This window comes from Fusarium mangiferae, assembly GCF_900044065.1.
Source record: "Fusarium mangiferae strain MRC7560 genome assembly, contig: FMAN_scaffold010, whole genome shotgun sequence".
Taxonomy (NCBI): Eukaryota; Fungi; Ascomycota; class Sordariomycetes; order Hypocreales; family Nectriaceae; genus Fusarium; species Fusarium mangiferae.
The window spans coordinates 906,358-924,731 of NW_024573930.1; the positions used below are offsets into that span (position 1 = coordinate 906,358).

The 18,374-nt window shown below is 49.6% G+C and overlaps 5 protein-coding genes across 5 annotated transcripts; 2 read left to right on the forward strand and 3 right to left on the reverse strand.

Moving 5' to 3' along the window:
• Positions 1-336: 336 nt before the first annotated feature.
• On the reverse strand, positions 337-2,321 carry FMAN_02400 (uncharacterized protein; the record flags this gene model as incomplete). The annotated part of the gene is made up of 3 exons (XM_041819956.1): positions 337-883; positions 935-2,077; positions 2,131-2,321. 3 exons carry the CDS (start codon positions 2,319-2,321, stop codon positions 337-339), a joined length of 1,881 nt encoding a protein of 626 aa, XP_041685884.1.
• A 2,054-nt stretch (positions 2,322-4,375) lies between these two features.
• On the forward strand, positions 4,376-7,591 carry FMAN_02401 (uncharacterized protein; the record flags this gene model as incomplete). Its single annotated transcript, XM_041819958.1, has 2 exons — positions 4,376-4,712; positions 4,761-7,591. 2 exons carry the CDS (start codon positions 4,376-4,378, stop codon positions 7,589-7,591), a joined length of 3,168 nt encoding a protein of 1,055 aa, XP_041685885.1.
• Positions 7,592-8,205: 614 nt separating this feature from the next.
• Positions 8,206-11,090, reverse strand: FMAN_02402 (uncharacterized protein; the record flags this gene model as incomplete). The annotated part of the gene is made up of 3 exons (XM_041819959.1): positions 8,206-8,628; positions 8,688-10,645; positions 10,700-11,090. 3 exons carry the CDS (start codon positions 11,088-11,090, stop codon positions 8,206-8,208), a joined length of 2,772 nt encoding a protein of 923 aa, XP_041685886.1.
• Positions 11,091-11,813: 723 nt separating this feature from the next.
• On the forward strand, positions 11,814-12,675 carry FMAN_02403 (putative 20S proteasome subunit (alpha5); the record flags this gene model as incomplete). The annotated part of the gene is made up of 3 exons (XM_041819960.1): positions 11,814-11,838; positions 11,909-12,447; positions 12,502-12,675. The coding sequence occupies 3 exons, from the start codon at positions 11,814-11,816 to the stop codon at positions 12,673-12,675; spliced, it is 738 nt and encodes a 245-aa protein (XP_041685887.1).
• Positions 12,676-13,090: 415 nt separating this feature from the next.
• Positions 13,091-16,106, reverse strand: FMAN_02404 (uncharacterized protein; the record flags this gene model as incomplete). The annotated part of the gene is made up of 6 exons (XM_041819961.1): positions 13,091-13,435; positions 13,497-14,145; positions 14,198-14,260; positions 14,312-14,933; positions 14,989-15,897; positions 15,968-16,106. The coding sequence occupies 6 exons, from the start codon at positions 16,104-16,106 to the stop codon at positions 13,091-13,093; spliced, it is 2,727 nt and encodes a 908-aa protein (XP_041685888.1).
• Positions 16,107-18,374: the final 2,268 nt, after the last annotated feature.

Genomic DNA, 18,374 nt, shown 5'->3' on the forward strand with positions numbered 1-18,374 from the left:
CCCAACAAGCATCTTGCGATCACGATCGAAGGTGAACCGAAGGTGAAATTGAAAGCGGAAAGATTAAGGTACCACTACGAGTATCACGAGATGATCAACAATAAACAAACAAGGTCCCATCAGTCACGAAGCAAGCTACGGCGAAGAACCAAGGTCTTGTCTTTTACAGGAATGGAGTAGAATGAGACCATGCAACTAGTCAACAACAAGGAACAGGGATGGATACATAAGACATTTCACAACGAATTCGGCCATTAGCAAAAAGTGGATAGGCCACATTGAAAACGTGCTGAGGAATCCGCGACGTCAATAAATTGCTTTGTAAAATATATTTGACTATGATCTTCCGAAACCGAACCAACCCCTCTTCGATGGAGCTGGTGATTCTGTCCTCTCAGGTGTATCCGCCTGAGCGGGCGCTGCCGCTGCCGCTTGTTGTTGCAGTTGCTGCTTAGGCGCCTTGTTGGGATAATCGATGTAGTTCCATGCCACGTCGAGGAAGATAGGCTTCACAGGGATTGCGGCAAGCTTAGGGGGGAATTCGACGATGTGTGACAGGTTAGCGCCACCAACGGGGTACTGATGCAGACTTCCGATAAGAGGCTGCTTCACGGCATCTGAAGCGCTCAGCTCGCGGTTCTTGCGGAGGGTGTCGGCGTGAACAATGGCTCGGTGACGTTGAAGCTCGCCATTGAGAAGAGTTTGGAGATACTCGACGTCTTCAGCGGACACCGTCAGATTGAGGGGAGTGCGGCTTGATGACCCATCAGAAGATGAGATGCTTGACTGTGACTCCTCAACAAGACCGTCTGCGTGGTTGATGAGAGCAAGAGCAGCAGCCAGGTTGCTGGAGATGGCATGTGAACGAGCGATAGCCAGAGCCCTAGAGTTTTGTTAGAAAATACGCAAATGCTAGCTCAAGGCTGTGACTTACTTGAGAGCCTCGAAGTACTTCACGTAGGCGGCAATCTGCTCAGCCAACCCCTGATCATTGGCGACACCAGGGAGTTCTGTGACAGACTCAATGTTCTGCAGAATACCGTCATAGAGAGCAACCTTCTCTTTCAGCTTAGCCAGCTTTTTGCCTGTAGGAATATCCTTTACAGGCTTGACTGCTTCTGGGGCTGGCTTGCCCTTTCGTTTCCTCAGCACATTGTACTCCTCAGGGGCACCGTCGTGTTCTCCTGTCAAAACTCTGCTGCGGCCAATTCTCCAGCTGATCGTCTCGAAGTTGACGGCGGTACGTGTGATTTGTAGACTCTGCATCCTGGCATCACCTTGTTCCACACCCTCAGCCCTCATCTCGTCAATTGCCTGCTTGGTAGCATCAACAGCATCCTGGCTGAGCATGAGAATTTCGTCATAAGCACCAGCAAGTTCGTAAGGCCCTCGTCCCTTGGGTTCAGCAAGATCCTTGGCCAATCGATCCTTCGAAGCGAGCACAGCACCCCACGCCATCGCAATCTGGGCATCTTCGATGTTGACCTCCCGAGACCTCCAAGTCAGGGTCTTAGGTGCGCCCTCAGCACTGGCGATTCCATCCTTGGCCTTTGCTTCGTCTGACTTGAGAATAGTGGGGTCGATATCGTTGATCTGCTTGACGAGGTTGGAGTCAGATTGAGGGAACGCCTTTCGAGCAATGATGGGAATCGGGACAGTTCGAGGTGTCTGGAGTTGGTAGGCGGCGTATCGGATAGACGGATCGATGGTTTCGGTGAGCAAGTCCTTGTATAGGTCGCCATTGGTTGCAGTTGCAAGCGCACTGTAGATGACACGTGCCGTGGCATAGTTGCGCAAACTCGGGTCCCAGCTCTGCTTCTCGAATGCGGCTGTACCACGGATGAGAGAAGCGTATGCGATTGCCTCGAGGAGATCGGTTTGGGAAGCGCCAGATACGTCGGTTTCAGAGAGGGCTTCAACAAGCTCGTCGGCAGCACGTGTGGCCTTGGTGAGACGAGAGGCAATATGCGATCGAGTTCGGCCTGTGATTCCTTTGGTGTCGCTAGTATGACCGGACTTCATGCTCATGGTATGAGCCCAAGCTCGCTCGCTTGTCAGAAGAAGTAGATGGACATATCTGGTTCCATGTCAGGCTAGTATTTTGGATTTCGAGTCTCGGAATGTGCCTACTCATGGTTCTCTGCGATCTTTTCCGCGGTGACCTTGTCATGGTCGTGAAACTTTCCGCGATTCTTGGTGGCAATGTTGAGCTTCTTGCGGCAGCTCAGCAGTTTCTTGGACAAGCTCTTGTGATAAGTCGAGTAGTCGCCGTAGAGGAGAGCCTGGTCGCGGCCTTGGACGACGAATTTGGTGATATCCATGGCTGCCTATGACGAGGGCGACTTGACGGCCCTGATTTGTTACCGACAGGTGCAATTAACGGTGCAAGGGAGAGGCCCTTTAAATTCGTTGCGATGGCCTTTGGAGTGAGGTTGATAAAGGGCTGATGAGGCTTTGCCTGACGTGGAGGTTCAGCGGGGGATAATGGCGGGGCACTTTGCTCATCCACAAAAATTTCATGGTCGGGTTAGTTAATGGAGGTTGTAGTAAATTGTTAGTGGCGGCGCAGTCGATGTGCATCATAGGGAGGAGAATTTCTCGATTTTATTCACTGGCTCTGTTTTCTATGGAAATTCAGCCTCAATTCTCTATTGATATGTAGAAACAGAGACTCAATAGAGGCAAGGCTACTTATTTGTTGAAGAACAGATCAGCTAGTCTAATAGTAGGAGAATCTCATCATCATTCCTCATGCTGTGGTATAGCCTGCTTTAAGTTCATAAAAGGCTTAATAACCATTTTTATAGACATTCAGTATAGAACTACTGAATCATCTTGCCAGCATCATGGATATCGATCCATTATGAACTGATGATAGCAGGGAACACGGATATATAGGTAGGTACTGTTAGATAAGTTAGTTGGTTGGTATGGAGAGTAAGCAATGGCTTGTGTTTGGGCCTCTTTCACATGATTAACGTATTTATTTCTAAAGGTTATCGGGGGATCAAAACAGCCACATGCTGAATTAGTATGGAGCTTCTGAAACCCAAATGTTGGTAGAGTGAATGGGTGAGTGGTGTCAGTCGTGGGATATGGGATATGGGATGGATCGAGATAGCTTCAGTCTGTATATCAGGAATTACGTGTTGTTTCTTGTTGTTATGAGACCATCTTTTTTGACTAGCCTGGGCTGCTGCTGATTGCTGAACCTGTTATTGGCCCATAGGGAGATAGATCTGATAAACAGCCCGTTCTTGTAGATGTAGTCAGAATCGAGAGGGAAAAAGCCTCGATTGCGTCCCGTCTTTTGATCATGTGCTCGCGGTTTGGTGGGCACCTTTCACCCGTCTTGGTTTAGTTCTAGGCGCCCAGCGCGGGCTCTTTTGGCTGCGTGACCACTGCATCTCCATCTCGAGAGCTCCAAGGTGAAGTGAAAGTCACGCTTTGTCACGCGCCATCCAGGGGACGTGCTTCCAAATCTACAGCCCAAGTTCAGCGCTCTAAAAGATCAAGCAAATGTCTTTTGGTGCTTCGCCCTTGGAAACCTCGACTCTTTTTTCTAGAGTCGCCGTCTCTCTATGTAGAGATACCCTGACTCTCTGGAATACCTATTCATCTCCAGCTTCTGTCATCTCTACAAACTGGAGCTCCTGTTTCTCTTCTTTGCCCCTCGTCCTTGATAACGAGGCCCCAGCGGCTTATCATCGCATCACATCGCCTTGCATCGTCTCGCCTCTTCACATTCAACTCAACGCAACTCAACGCAACTCGACTCAACTCGACTCAACCTCAAGCACGTTCAAGTGAGAGTGCATGCACGTGATCGTTTAAAATATCTCTTCACTGCTGCACTCTGCACTCTGCACTCTCTTTTTAATCCCATCTTTGCCATTTTTAAGCACTCAGCATCATCCCCCGAGTGATAGGTACCTCTAATACAAGGTACTTTACTTCTCATGAGAACGGTACCTCTTCTCATGAAACCAACCCGCACAACACCCTTCTTGAACTGCATCCTGCAAGTAGCCGCCTGCCACCTGCGGCCTTCATAAAGGATGGCTACAAATGGTATATTCCTCTCCTCCAATCAATATCATCCCAGTTACCCTACCAACAAATCCCCATTTCATCCTGTTCCATCTCATCATGAATCAGATTCAGATTAATCAGAGCTAACCAACTTCACCCAGGTCAACCATCTCACTCTGCAAGCGGCGTTCCACCATGGAATCCAGTTGCTCTACTGCAGCCGAATCAGAGGGCGGTTTCAACTCCGAATCTCGTAAACTCCGGCCAGGGCCAGTTCTCGCCATCTTCCTCTCTTCATCATGGTCACCCAGCTCAGAGAATGCAGCCCAGACCTCAAATGAACATGAACATGCACAACAACTCCATGGTCTTTCAGTTCTCCAGTCCTAATGACACTCCATCTGCCGGCCCCTCCAGTCGTTCATCCACTCCAGGTAGTAGTTATGCCAATGGTTTCAGCGGTGCAGGCCACTTCATCGAGCGTGCGAATAATGTTCAGCATCGCTCTGTCGTTCCTCAGCCAAAGCGAAGGAGAACCGAAGACAGCGAGGGAGTCCACAATTTTATGACTCCTCCAGCACAGGGCGGAAGTGGAATTCTGGGTCAATATGTTACAGACAAACGAAAGGAAGCCAATAGTGCAACTGCGTCACCAGCCATGACAGTTGATCTCACTAGTGGTAAGTCCCGTCGAGAGTCACTTTATGCAATGTTGCTAACACAACCAGGAAATGACGATGAGGACGTGGTCGTTCAAGATCCACGCGAGGAAGAGGTTTGCTACGGAATGATCAAGGCCTCATTGGGCTGCACTCGAGTCCCTTCGCCAAAGCCAGGCACACAACAGAGTGTCTGGGGTCCAAACTACCAGCCTGCAATCAAAGTCGTGCTCAAGCGGCAGGTAGGTGATACATCGCTTAAGATACAAGCCTACGACCACACACGGCAGATCATTGGTCTGGTAGAGAACCAAGGTGCTCGTGCCGTTGCGCCTCTTCTCGACTCAAACATTCATCTGAGAACGGACAGTCGAATCCCGCCCCAGCCAAAAAAGCCCGGCGAAGAGCCTGGCCAGCCCACCTCGAGATCCTATACCCTCGACATCGTCATGTACGGGCCCCTCAAGTACGCTAGGAACGTAGGCGCTCATCTGAGCAAGTTTGGCCTGAAGCTGTTGGCCCCTTATCTCGTCCAGAAGGGGATTCGTGTTCAGAACCCTCATGTTCTTGAATACCGTCCCCCACCTCCAAAGGTATATTCTACTGCGCCTACTAACGATGGGCAAAATGCCTCTTACACCAGCACCTTCAACAACCGAACCGTGGAGGAGATTCGTTCAGAAGTTATGGGCGTCTTCGATTCCCTCACACGAAACGACGATTTGCCAGAGATGGAACCTAGTCAGAATATCTTGACGCATCTGCTTAAGCATCAGAAGCAAGGTCTGTTCTTCATGATGACCAGAGAAAAGCCCCGTGAGGCGCAGGCATATGAAAAGACTATGGTTTCTTTCTGGCAAGACAAATATGGCCCCGCTGGCCAGCGGATATACTTCAATGTCATCACTGGCCAGAACCAGGCCAGGCCGCCAGCTGAAACTCGGGGAGGAATTCTGGCTGATATGATGGGTCTGGGCAAAACGCTCAGCATCTTGTCCTTGATCACATCATCCACCGATGCTGCGTATGAGTGGGAACGACAAGCACCTGTCCAGCCAGAAGCGCCCGAGCAGAGACCGACGAAGCACGAGGTCCTATCTCAGCAGCCGACGCTTGCCTTGACTCCGTTGATGAGGAACGCCAAGACCACCTTGCTTGTCTGTCCTCTCAGTACGGTAACAAACTGGGAGGAACAGATCAAGCAACACATTCGACCTGGTGCTCTCGACTACCACATCTACCATGGCCCAAACAGGATCAAAGACCCTGCAAGACTCGCAAACTTTGACCTCGTGATTACCACCTATGGCTCTGTATCGAATGAACTCAGTTCTCGTCGGAAGAAGAAGGATGGCCAATATCCGTTGGAACAGATTGGCTGGTTCAGGATTGTGCTGGATGAAGCTCACATGATTCGAGAACACAGCACTCTCCAGTTCAAGGCCATCTGTAGACTACAGGCAGACAGACGCTGGGCCGTCACCGGTACACCCGTGCAGAATCGGTTGGACGATCTTGCTGCCTTATTGGCCTTCCTTCGGCTTCACCCGTTCCACGATCGATCCAAGTTCCTTCGATACATTGTGGAGCCATTCAAGGCATGCGATCCTGAGATCGTGCCCAAACTCCGAATCCTGGTAGATACAATCACGCTACGTCGACTGAAAGACAAGATCGACCTGCCTCCTCGAGAGGATCTCGTGGTGAGACTTGATTTCAGTCCCGAGGAACGCAGTATCTACGATTTGTTCGCAAAGAATGCGCAGGATCGAGTCAAGGTGCTCGCTGGAACTAATAATGGCCAGGCACTAGGCGGTAATACCTACATTCATATTCTCAAAGCAATTTTACGACTTCGACTACTCTGCGCGCATGGAAAGGATCTACTCAATGACGCCGACCTAGATACCTTGCAGGGAATGTCGGCAGAGATGGCAATCGACATTGATGATGACGACGATGACGACAAACCAGCACTTTCAGATCAGAAAGCACACGAGATGTTTACACTGATGCAGGAGACCAACAACGACGCATGTATTCAATGCAGCAGGAGGATCAGCTCCAACGAGAGCTCTAATATTGAAACAGAAGGTCAGGATGATATTCTGGGTTTCATGACGCCTTGTTTCCATGTCATTTGCCGAAACTGCATCAAAACGTTTAAGGAACGGGCCAAGGCTCTGATGCCAGAGGGCGAGAACAGTGGATATTGTCCAGTGTGCAATGCCTACGTGAGACATGCTTTCGTACAGCTTCACCGAAGGGAGGTGGACGCGGAACATGATGGTCCAGCCAAGCCCAAGTCACGAAATGCTGTCAAGAATTTCGACAAGTACGACGGCCCGCATACAAAGACTCGCGCTCTAATCGAAGATCTTTTAAAGTCAAAGGCAGCGAGTGAGGCGAACCCGTCTGAACCCCCGTACAAATCGGTAGTTTTCTCAGGCTGGACTTCTCATCTGGACCTCATTGAGCTTGCACTCAACGCCAACGACATCGTGTTCACCAGACTCGACGGCAGTATGAGCCGCACACAACGAACTACCGCCATGGACAGATTCCGCGAGGACAACACTGTCCATGTGATTTTGGTATCAATCATGGCCGGTGGTCTGGGACTGAACTTGACGTCTGGAAACAGCGTATACGTGATGGAACCGCAATACAACCCAGCCGCTGAGGCTCAGGCTATCGACCGTGTTCACCGGCTGGGACAGAAGCGGCCTGTCCGCACTGTTCGATACATCATGCGGGACAGTTTCGAAGAGAAGATGCTGGAGCTTCAGGAGAAGAAGATGAAGCTTGCCAGCTTGAGCATGGACGGCCAAAACAGGAGCTTAGACAAGGCGGAGGCAGCTCGGCAAAAGTTGATGGATCTGCGTAGTCTTTTCAAATGAGTGACGAACAAGCCTCAGTCCCGTTGGGTACTGGAGCATTAATGACCGCATGAGACAGGAGTTTTCGTTTTTTTGCTTTCTTTGTTATCTACTTAGTTATTTTCTCACGAGGCCTTCTCTCAACTCACTGGAAGTGAGTCGTTTCGGGCTCGAGTAGCATCAACCTGAGTGTGAGCGCTCAGGCATCATGGGATGGGTTAACTTCTTTTGTTCTTCGTTCTCGGGCAAGGCTATACACCTGGCTCTCACGAGATGGTTTTTATTTTTGTTTTGCATTATGGGATGGGATCATGGGCTGGGAATGGGATGGGGTGGCAAACGTTGAGTGGCATGCGGTACTATAAAATACAACCCTGGGATTTGCTGCATGGCGTACCTGGGGGAAATAGGCTTTTCAGTGGGAGATCAATGGGAATATAAGGCCTCACGACATAGACAATCAAATGAAGCTTTTCAGTACATCTTTGATCTTGGGAATTTTCAGGTGCATGTCAGGGTTGAGGGTCGAGGGTTGAAAAGTTGTTTGGTGGTATCTTATTTTTGACAATGATCCTAATCTACTGATCCCTATAACGCCCCTTTGCCATCATCTTTTGTCTAACAAGTCCTGTAGTTTAAGTTGACTCGTCCTCCTGCCGTAGTCCAGCATACTCTGTCCCCTGATTCGCAGTGCTCAAGCGCGCACACAGGCTCAACAAGACTACTGTCTCAGTAGCAGCATAATGGTTCAGTGCATCGAGCAAAATCTGCAGATGTCGACTGAAATTGCCCTCCCATTTACGGATGATCTCAAAGAGATTGTCAATGCGAGCATCTACCTCAGAGTTACCAGCCGAGGCGGCAGAGGTGTCATGATGAGCTGATGTTGAGCCGCGTTGTACTGTCTTTGTCATCTGGAAGCGCTTCCATTGATCTGCTGTCATGGTAGGGGGCTTGTTGTTGCCTGATAGATCTGGGTCTGACTTTTCGAGCTCACGGGTGAGCCAGTTTGTGTAGGCAGCGAAGATGGTACATGTCTGCATGAGTTTGGAGTGGATCTGGAAAAGATGTTAGCTATACTGAACGAGAAGTGGCTGGTGTGTGAGAAAAGGCTTACCCTCAAGAGCTTGCTGTTGGTGAGCATGCACTCCTTGAGGCATGTGTCCAAAAAGTCGACATGATCCTGCATCAACTCATCGACAGTCCGTGTTGGTACACCTAAACTCGAGTCCACGGGCTCATCCTTCGTCTTTAGACGCGACATGAACTTGTTCCAGTTTGGTTCAATGACTTCAGCCGTACAAAAGTAGAGGAGTTGTTGTACAAATACCAACATACGGGCACGAAGTGTCCAAACACGTCGCTTCCAGATCTCGAGTTTTCGCAAAGCCCCCTTGTGTGCCCAGCTGATACCCCGAGTCTGTGTTTGCCATGTAGTCGATAGTTGCGATTCAAGATAGCGGAGTGAAAGGAGGTAACGGAAGAGTGCTTGGTATCGCCATACCGTCTTTCGACTGATGACGAGTGAGACGGGGAAAGGGACGGAGTAGTCGAGTTGTAGGGATGTGAAGCCAACAGCGTTCTTATCGTTCTCAATGGGCTGATTAGCAACAGGCTGGAGCGCCTCTCCCTGTTCGATACCCGTGATGTTGACAACACGCTGCAGAGCCTTTGTGAGAACAATCTCATTCATTTCAACCTTGACATCCTCCTTGAACGGGTCAAGAGAGACAAGACTGCCGGGCTGACGCAGGACAAGATCCAGTAAAGATTGCAGCTTGCCGGTGTTAACAGACTTGACGGGTTTGCGCAACTCCGAGGCGCCCAGCTCGAGGAAATACGAGAAGTAGTCTGAGGGATCGAGGAAGAAGTAGTGCTTGAGAGAGCGTAGACGAGCAGGTAGGGAGTGAGCTGTGAGGAGGAGTTGCATGAGAGATTCGTTGGCGTGGGCATAAGCGTTGTTGACGTTTTCGAGGAAGCGGTTGTCGTCGAAAGAAGCTGGGACGTCTTTTGATACTTTGCTCACATCGACGCCACCACATTCGCGGACAACGTTGAGATACTTGCCCGCTAACAGAACCTTGTCCTTGACACCCTCGAGTTGTGGAGGAACATCATGATCCCGTATTGTATATCTTCTCTCCCAGTATTCATCAGTGTAATCTTGTTCCAGTCTCTCACGCTTAATGCTCTTTTGCTCCTTGATGAGGAACTCAGCGTGAGGATCATGGATACCACCATGATGAAGCCATTCGTTAAGCATAACCATGTAAGGTTTGCTGGCGTCCCGCAATAACGTCGTTAACAACGCTCGGGCTGAAGGGTCCCCTGATAGTGATTCGAGACGTTTTGTGATTAGACCGAGAACTACGCCACCTTTGCAGATCTTCTTGCCTGTCATGTTGCCTGGTACCAATTCGCCTCCGTCTCGAAGTGTCTCGAGGATGTTCTCAAAATCGTCAGCACTATCTTCAGATTCATCGGTTTCATCATCGAGAAGAGCGTTCTTTTTGAGTAGTTCATGGGCCAGTGAGTATAATTGTAACATCATCTGGCTCGTGGACATTGTATGAATGTTGAGCACATGGACAGTGAAAGTGTCGCTGGTGAGGAACTGCGTCTCGAGCTGTGCAATCATGACTAGATAATCATGTAGAAACTTGCGTATTGATGCGCAAAGAGCATGGTTCACTGCACCAAACTCTTCTCGACTCTGGACATCGACAAAGGCTTCTAGGGCAGAATAATATGTTGCCATCTTGAGCATTGACTGTGTCAGGTCCTGCAGACTCGGGTCAAGGCCAGGTAATGTTCTGAAGCTTGGTCCAGATAACCTGTCTCTCTCCTCGTTCGGGTTGTATCCTTTGGCGAATCTGATGTACTGTCCTTCATATCCCATGAATACAAAGAGTAGATCCTCCACTATAGCCGCTTCTTGGAGCTCCAAGCTTAGTTCGCCTAGAGGTTTCGGTTGAGGGGCTTGAGGTACAGTCGACGCTAGAGGAGGTATCGATATCCGTGAGGCTAGAGGAGCTGTTGTATGTGGCAGGAGGGTTACTTCGGGGTTCCAGGGTGCTTCAGATTGTCAGTTTCAGGGCCTTGAGGCTGGTTTGGAGAGTAGAGACAGACCCAATGGAGTCTCGGCTCTCGACTGCCGTGCTTCAGGAGTGTCATGTCTAGGTGCTTTAGATGTAGCCCTGCTCTCTGAAGGCGCATTTCGTCGATGTGAACGTTCTGGACTCGTATTTCTCGGGACTGCACGCTCGAGGTGAGCTTCAAAAGTACGCTCCGTCGCCCTCCTCGTCTCAAAGCGGCGCTCCTCCTCATTGCGACTCGACGTCCTCGGGTTCCCTGAAGCAGATCGTTTATGAACATTTGAGAAAGTGGACTGGGTCGTCGAAGGAGGACCCTTGCGAGAATCGGAGCGCTCGCCCTTGAGGTTGGTCGATACGCGGGGCCTCTCGTCGCGATAATCGTTGGCGCTGGTTCGGCCCGATGCTCGTGGTGCGCCGGAAGCCATTGTATGGCCGGGCTACATCTGAAAAGAGAAACTTTGGGCGAGGTTTCTCTTGTGAAGGTTGTGGTAGAGAGTGTGGTTGTGGTTGTAGTAGTTGTAGTCAGCTCAAGTCCAACGTTAGTAGCTAGAAGGTTGTTGATTTGGGGGAGCTGTAAGTGTTTGTGCCCAATCGAATTGCGCGACGAGTTCCGACGCGACGTGGGGTACATACAGCTACCTAAACAATATGTATAGCACAGGTATAAGGAGGCGGTTATGCTTGAAGCTATGTAAAATACCTTGTATATATCTTTCTATCAAGTAATCGTAATAGCAGCCTAACAGCTATAACCAGATATAGATTTGCTAAGATATCGATCGTAGTAGTAGCCCTCTACTATTATCGTCATATCCAATTGTGGCGGTGAAACTGTGGCTAAGCATTTACAGAAGGCTCCAGCTCCAAACGTTAGTGCAGCGCGGCTACGTAGGCGGACTGCTTGCCTGCAACTCCACCAGAGCTCACATCCTCACATCCTCACTCCCATCATCCATTGACTTGCTCTCTCCCGGTCTCTCAGCCTTCCCACTTTCGACTACTCAGCAGGCAATTCGACTTCTCATCCACGAATTCAACTCGCCATATCGACTTGGACAGTTCTTCCTACGAACCCAGTCTCTTCGTATACCAGGAAATCTTCCGCCCTCATCTAGCCTAGCTACCACCACTACACACAAACCGCCAAGATGTTTATGGCAAGATCTGAATACGGCATGTTCACCTTTTCCCCCTGACCCCGAATGCTCTCCATACTCAGAACAACAACTAACGTCTGCGCCAGACCGAGGCATCAACACCTTCTCCCCCGAAGGTCGTCTCTTCCAGGTCGAATACTCTCTCGAGGCCATCAAGCTCGGCTCCACGGCCATCGGCGTAGCCACATCCGAGGGTGTCATCCTCGGCGTCGAGAAGCGAGTCACCTCGACCCTCCTCGAGACCTCCTCCGTCGAGAAGATTGTCGAGATCGACCGCCACATCGGCTGCGCCATGTCAGGTCTCCAGGCTGATGCCCGCTCCATGGTCGAGCACGCCCGTGTCGAGAGCCAGTCCCACGCCTTCAACTACAACGAGCCCCTGCGTGTCGAGAGCTGCACCCAGGCCATCTGCGATCTTGCTCTGCGCTTCGGTGAGGGTGCTGATGGTGAGGAGACTATCATGAGTCGCCCCTTTGGTGTGGCTCTGCTCATTGCTGGCTTTGATGAGGATGGTCCTCAACTGTTCCACGCTGAGCCCAGTGGTACCTTTTACCGCTATGACGCCAAGGCTATTGGCTCTGGTTCCGAAGGCGCTCAGGCTGAGCTACAGAACGAATACCACAAGGTACATTTACAATGATACGGCCATCTAGAGGCAGCAAAACTGACATCTTCATAGTCTTTGACGCTCACAGACGCAGAGACCCTTGTTCTCAAGACGTTGAAGCAGGTCATGGAGGAGAAGCTCGATGCCAAGAACGTGCAGTTGGCCAGCGTAACCAAGGAGAAGGGCTTCAGAATATACACAGATGAGGAGATGGCCACAGTCGTGGAGCGACTGCCAGCCAACTAAGGATGTTACTCATGAATCAAGAGAAATCACGAATAGACACAGCAGAAACCCACTTTCGGGTTATTGACGAGCATATGAACCATCACATCCTAGCTCATCAGGCGATGTTTTCACAGAGAATTTTGCGAAAACATCGAGGGCCTCACAAGAAAGAGGGCCAGAATTATGTATCATTAATGTAGTAGGGGCAAACTCGCCAACTGCGGTTCCGCCAGACTTCCAACGTTTCTTCAGGTCAACCGAATTTCGTGAATATTGCTTTCACCCCTTTTCCCCGATTTTCCAGATCGCTAAATGATACCTGAATTTGATATTCAAGGCACTAATCAAAAAGCAGAGCATACGCTGCATTATAAAAAGCTCCAGAAACATGATATCCATAGTATATAACAAGCCAGTTCAGCTATACGTAGCTTTAATTGTCATCCTTAAGATCGAGAAACTCGAGATCTCGCTCAACACTGAGCAGGCCCAACGCAAGCGAAGCCCGTTCTGCCTTGGGTATTTGGATACGGCGAACTTCGCCTGTCTCGACTTCGTGAATGAATCGATCGATCTGTCGTGGGTTCTGCCACCTTGCGACAGGCACTGGTTCGGTCTCCGGGGCACGTTGGTACGGAGGACCACGACCAAGCTGCGCCGCCTTGATCCAAGAGGATTCGCACCCAGTGGCAATACGTTCTGCCGATTGCCAGCCCGTCAATCGAGTGATGTCCCGTAAGTGACGTATCACCCAATGCCGCTGTTTCTCATCCTGATACTAAGAAGTGTTAGTGAGTGGCCTCGTCTTGTCAAAGGTCTGTGGCTGGCAAAAATCATACCTCAATCGCTGCTACAAAAAGGCAGAAGCAACTCTCGATGAACGCAGCACTGACAAGAGTTGTGATCTCCGTTGCCTGTGAAACGTCTTCCGACAAGCCAGCTGCTATTCTGCCCAGTTTGTTCGAATATGGACCTGTCTGTCGTGCTGACATGCCAGCTGCTTGCATCGCCGCAGGAGGCATCGAAGGGTGGCATCGAACAAGATTTATCATGCCCATGTAAAAGTTCATCCAGATTCCGGCCACAGAGAACGTCCGATATTGCATCGTCATTCCGAATGGCGAGTCTCGTTTGTCTGAGAACTCTGGCTTGAGCGGTTGAAACTCCGGTCCTAGGCTGCTTTCATATGCTTCGAAGCCCCGCTTGATAGACTCCCACTCCTCAAGGGCAGCCTGATAACTCGCGTCTGCATCGTGATCATCTGTAGAGTCACTCTGTGGCGATGTCTCGCGGGGTGGTGTAAAGCCTCTTGGTACATGGAACTTTCCATCCGTAGGAACGATACCAGGGAACGATGGTGGTGAACTGCCACCGGCTCCAGGAGGAGGTCCCCTGGCGAGACTTGCTTTTCGTTTTCTTGAAATATCTTTGGAAGAAAAGTCTGCAAGCCTGCCAAGTAAAAGCATAAGATGATCATACGATCCATATCTGTGAACCACGAATTAGCAACAATCGGGTCTATATGGTAAATCTCACTTACATAGCTTCAAGTTTCGAAATTGGTGCCCTGGGAGGACACTGAGACCAACATTCGTAGTTCATGCTGTAACAGTAAGCTTTGAGGTCGAATGAAGAATACGTGAAGGGCGCTCACAAGAGTCTGGTACCTGCCAGCATGCTTTGATACACATCCATTTTGCAATACCACCAGAATAAATCTCGGATGTTTTCGTAGTGCTCGATATCTCTATCAGTCACCGTCTGAGATAGGTCGATTGGTTGTTTTTCTCCAAGTCCATAGTCCTCTGCCATTATATGCTGACCCGAAATCGCCTGCAAAAGGCTGTAATCCAGGTCATTTAGTTCGCTCTGAGAGGGGATGCTCAGGCCCGGGAAGAAGCTGTCCATTTGGTTCTGATTCTGGGCGTCTTTTTCTGCCTGCTTGTAACGCTTGACTGGCAGATATTTCCTTGACATTTGTCTAAGGGGTATTTCGCTAAACAAGATTCTGGCTCCAAGAAGATGATTGCACCATTTAGTATGATCCGAAGACCACACCTCAAAATACGACAACAGCAGTGTCGCGGCTACTGTTGCAGGTTGTGTTCGTCTGAGGGGTGTGTTGACGTTTCGAGCTATTCGGCGGATTGCCAAGTGATAGTGTTTCATTGCAGCTGTGGCTGGTATGTTTTGCAGCTTGGCTATTTGCAAGGCACCCAAAGCAAGCATAGAGTGAAGCAACGCGGGGTGGTTCAAAGATATGACGGGGAAAGTGTCTTGGTATTAGTTAATAACAGATATCGATGCTGTCATGAGGGGTGTATGACTTACAACTCCAAAGATTATTAGCCCCTTTCGGGGTCGGGTCGAACGAGTTCTCGCCAGTATGATCAAAAGGATGCCTTTCATACAATGACATGCTTGGGCCAGTAACTTGTATAAAGTGCATGAAGATTTGCAACATTGCAGGATCCTTGAGTTCCGTTATTCGAGCTGTAGCTGTATAGTCAGAGAGAATATTGCATTGAGCAAATGTCGAAAAGGTTCGGACTCGTGTGCCGTTTGTGTCCCATGTTCCATTGAACTGCTTCATGACAGGTCCAAGAACTTGGCGAGGGTCTTGAACCTCATCGTCTGATTCACCCATCGAAGCATCATCCTCCGGCATTTCATAGTCGTCATAGTCGAAGTCAGGCTCAGGTATTCTGTGATTCAGCTCCTCCATCTTTTCTCTCTTGATGGCAACAGGTTTCAGCTGGTTGCTACCCGCATAGGGGAGACCATCCTGTCCATTGTAAGGAGGTTCCTCATAGTGTTGTCGAGCGTCAGGGGGCGGCCTAGGATATCCCATTGGTGGCTCGGGAGGCATCATACCGTTTGGTTGGTGATATGGATGAGGCATTGATGGAGCGTTGAAATCGTACGGGTTAGGAGGCATAGCTCCTTGTGCATGAGCATAATGCCCGTAGGGTGCCGGTTGATGTCCATGGTAGCCAAAAGCAGGTGGCTTAGGAGCAATCATAGGTAATGGGCCCTGAGAGGTCTTCGCTTGTAAGTGAGGGGCAAGGTGCGTAGATCCAGGAGGGTAATAAGCAGGTCCAAAAGGGCCTCCTTGTATCGCACCCATAGGATCCTTGAAGACAACACGTTGGTTGTAGCCCTCGCAATGGCGCTTAGATTTGATACAGTTGTTGCATATCGGCCTTCCTTCGTCGCATTTTATTCGACGCTTGCGGCAAGCTGTTGTCAAGCTTGCATTAGTATCGTTGTTCTCGAGTCACACTTGCAAGGGGGAGATGGATCGACTCACTTAAACATCCGGTCTTTGTCCTTTTGCGAATATTATTCCTCTTGCGATCTGTCTCTTCTCTTGATTCATCTTGCTGGTTGGAGTTTGCAGGGACCTTTTGGTTCGCAGATGTAGACGACGATCCAGTTTCTGGATCCATGATGAGGGGAGGAGACACAGTACACAGGTTCCAAGTAATTCTCGATCCGCACAAATCTCTCTCTAGGTTGAGTGGCAATTTTACATGACGTTGATGAGTCTGTGGTTCAAGCTTGAATCTTAAGCCATATTATCGAACGGCACTAGTTGTATTTTGCAGAGGAACGAACAATGGAATGCCGACTGGAGTGGTCTTAGAGGCTGTTGGCTAGAAGTTAGAGTCGAATCGATCAGGAAAAAGAAAATGGTTAATGGAACGGAACGGAGCAGAATTACAGATTGGGACGGGAGATATAAGTGATTGCAGAAATATGACTTGGAATATCGAGAGTAGAAAACGGGAGGTTGCATACAACGGGATTGACTCAAGGGGGAGAAGAAGTGATGTAGTAAGGCCAAGGATTGCGGGAGAGAAAGCCAGAAGAGAAGGCAGAGAGCGTAGAGTAGAACAAGACAGCGGCCCAGGGCCTGGGAGCCGTCTATCAGTTGACTTATGGGGAAGCTTCTGGAGGCAAGTAATGGAGCAACTGAAACATGCTTGTGTAACTCGAGAGTCGGTGGTTTGCCAATTCAACTGGGCCGTCGGAGCGAGAACTTGTCTGGTCTGGCCTGGCCTGGTCTGTTCTGTTCTGTTGTTGGTCCCCTTGTGGGTTGAAGTATGGCCGGCGACAGGGACTCACTCCCCAACTGCGGGCCAGGTCTAGATAGATGACGAACTTGTGCTCAGTGCTTTGTCTTGCCCATCTGCGAGGTGAACAGTGAGCTAAGGATGTGCTGTCAGGGTTTGACCCGCTGTCTCTTATAACAGATATTGTATGGTTTATCGCTCTTGGGTTCTTTTATAGCCAAGAGACAGACAGACAGACAGACAGACAGATCCTCTACGTCTGGCCGCGGGGAAGAAAGAGGGGTTTAGTTGGTTCGATTGTAATAGTAAATGATGATTTTCCAAAAGTGTCCAAGTTTGTAGTAGTTAAAGTGATTTGGTGAGGAACGAGAAAGGGCCGAGGAAGGGCAGCGCAGCGCAGCACGGAAGCCGGAGATACTGGAGGAGTTAAGTCACCAAAGTACCGAGGCCGACAAGAGATTGAGGTGAAGTAGCTTGTTAGGGTCAAGTAGAATTTTGGCGAAAAGAGAGGTCAAAGATAGGATAACTATATGTGGTAACCAGGTCGGACGGTGGTGGAGTGGATGAATGGGGTTTATGGATGCTTGTGGTGGTTCTCCCCGTGTAGTAGTGTAGTGTAGTGGGGGGGGGCTCCTTGGGCTCTTTCCGGTGATGGGTGATAGCGTCTGGGCGTAAGTAAATTGGCAGGCTCTAGTCTAGGTAAGGTACCTAGGTAGAGGTCTCATAGCGCACTTGTCTTCTTACACAGTGCAGTGATCCCCAAATGCCGGGCCCAATCAGATAATAGGAAGCTCTAGATTAAAAGACAAGAACCCGGTTTACGGTGCTGGTAAGCTGCGTTAGGTCTTCTAACTCAGGTGATGAACCTATCACGGAGTAAAAGAATAGCAGGGTACAATACAGTAGCCAGAGTAGGTAGAAGTGATAAAGATCCCTGGAGTGGACTCAGTGGAGAGGAGAGAGAAAAAAGGTGCCGAGGGCCCCGGTGGAAATGCCGGCAACTTCCTAATTCTGTTCATTACCCCAGATCAAAATTAGATCTGAGCATCTGATGAGTCTGAGGCAGAAAAAGCAGAGTCAAAGCAACTCTCTCTAGGGCCAAGGGCAAGGATTAGCTAGGGGTGGGTATCACCAGGAGAAGCAAATGCAAATGCAAATGCAATGCAATGGAGAGACACCAAATGTGTATTTTTGCCTGAATATGAACCAACATCAAAAGTCCTAGGTTCTTTCGGTGACCATCCATCATCATCATCGACTTGCTTTTTATAGACGAGGATGGATGATCAACAGCAGCACCTTTGAGGCACAGCAAAGGAATGAGTCCGCCTCGTTTCTGTGATGATGATGATGATAATGCTATCTCGAGTTGAAAATAGAAGGAAGAAAAAGACACTGTTGCACCACTCGAGAAAAGGAACTGACAAAGAAATCTGTAATAAATCATGCCAGTAGTACACATACTCAGAATACCAAGGATACTCAAGAGAGCAAACCACCCAAGTCCTTGCAGCAATCACAGGCACAGACAAAGTGATCAACATCGGCATCTCTCTTCTGAGGTAGTTTGCTTTCTTAGCAAACGGACAGGGATCATCACTAAGCCAAACAGATCAAGTCATCTCAAGAGGCTAACAAGGA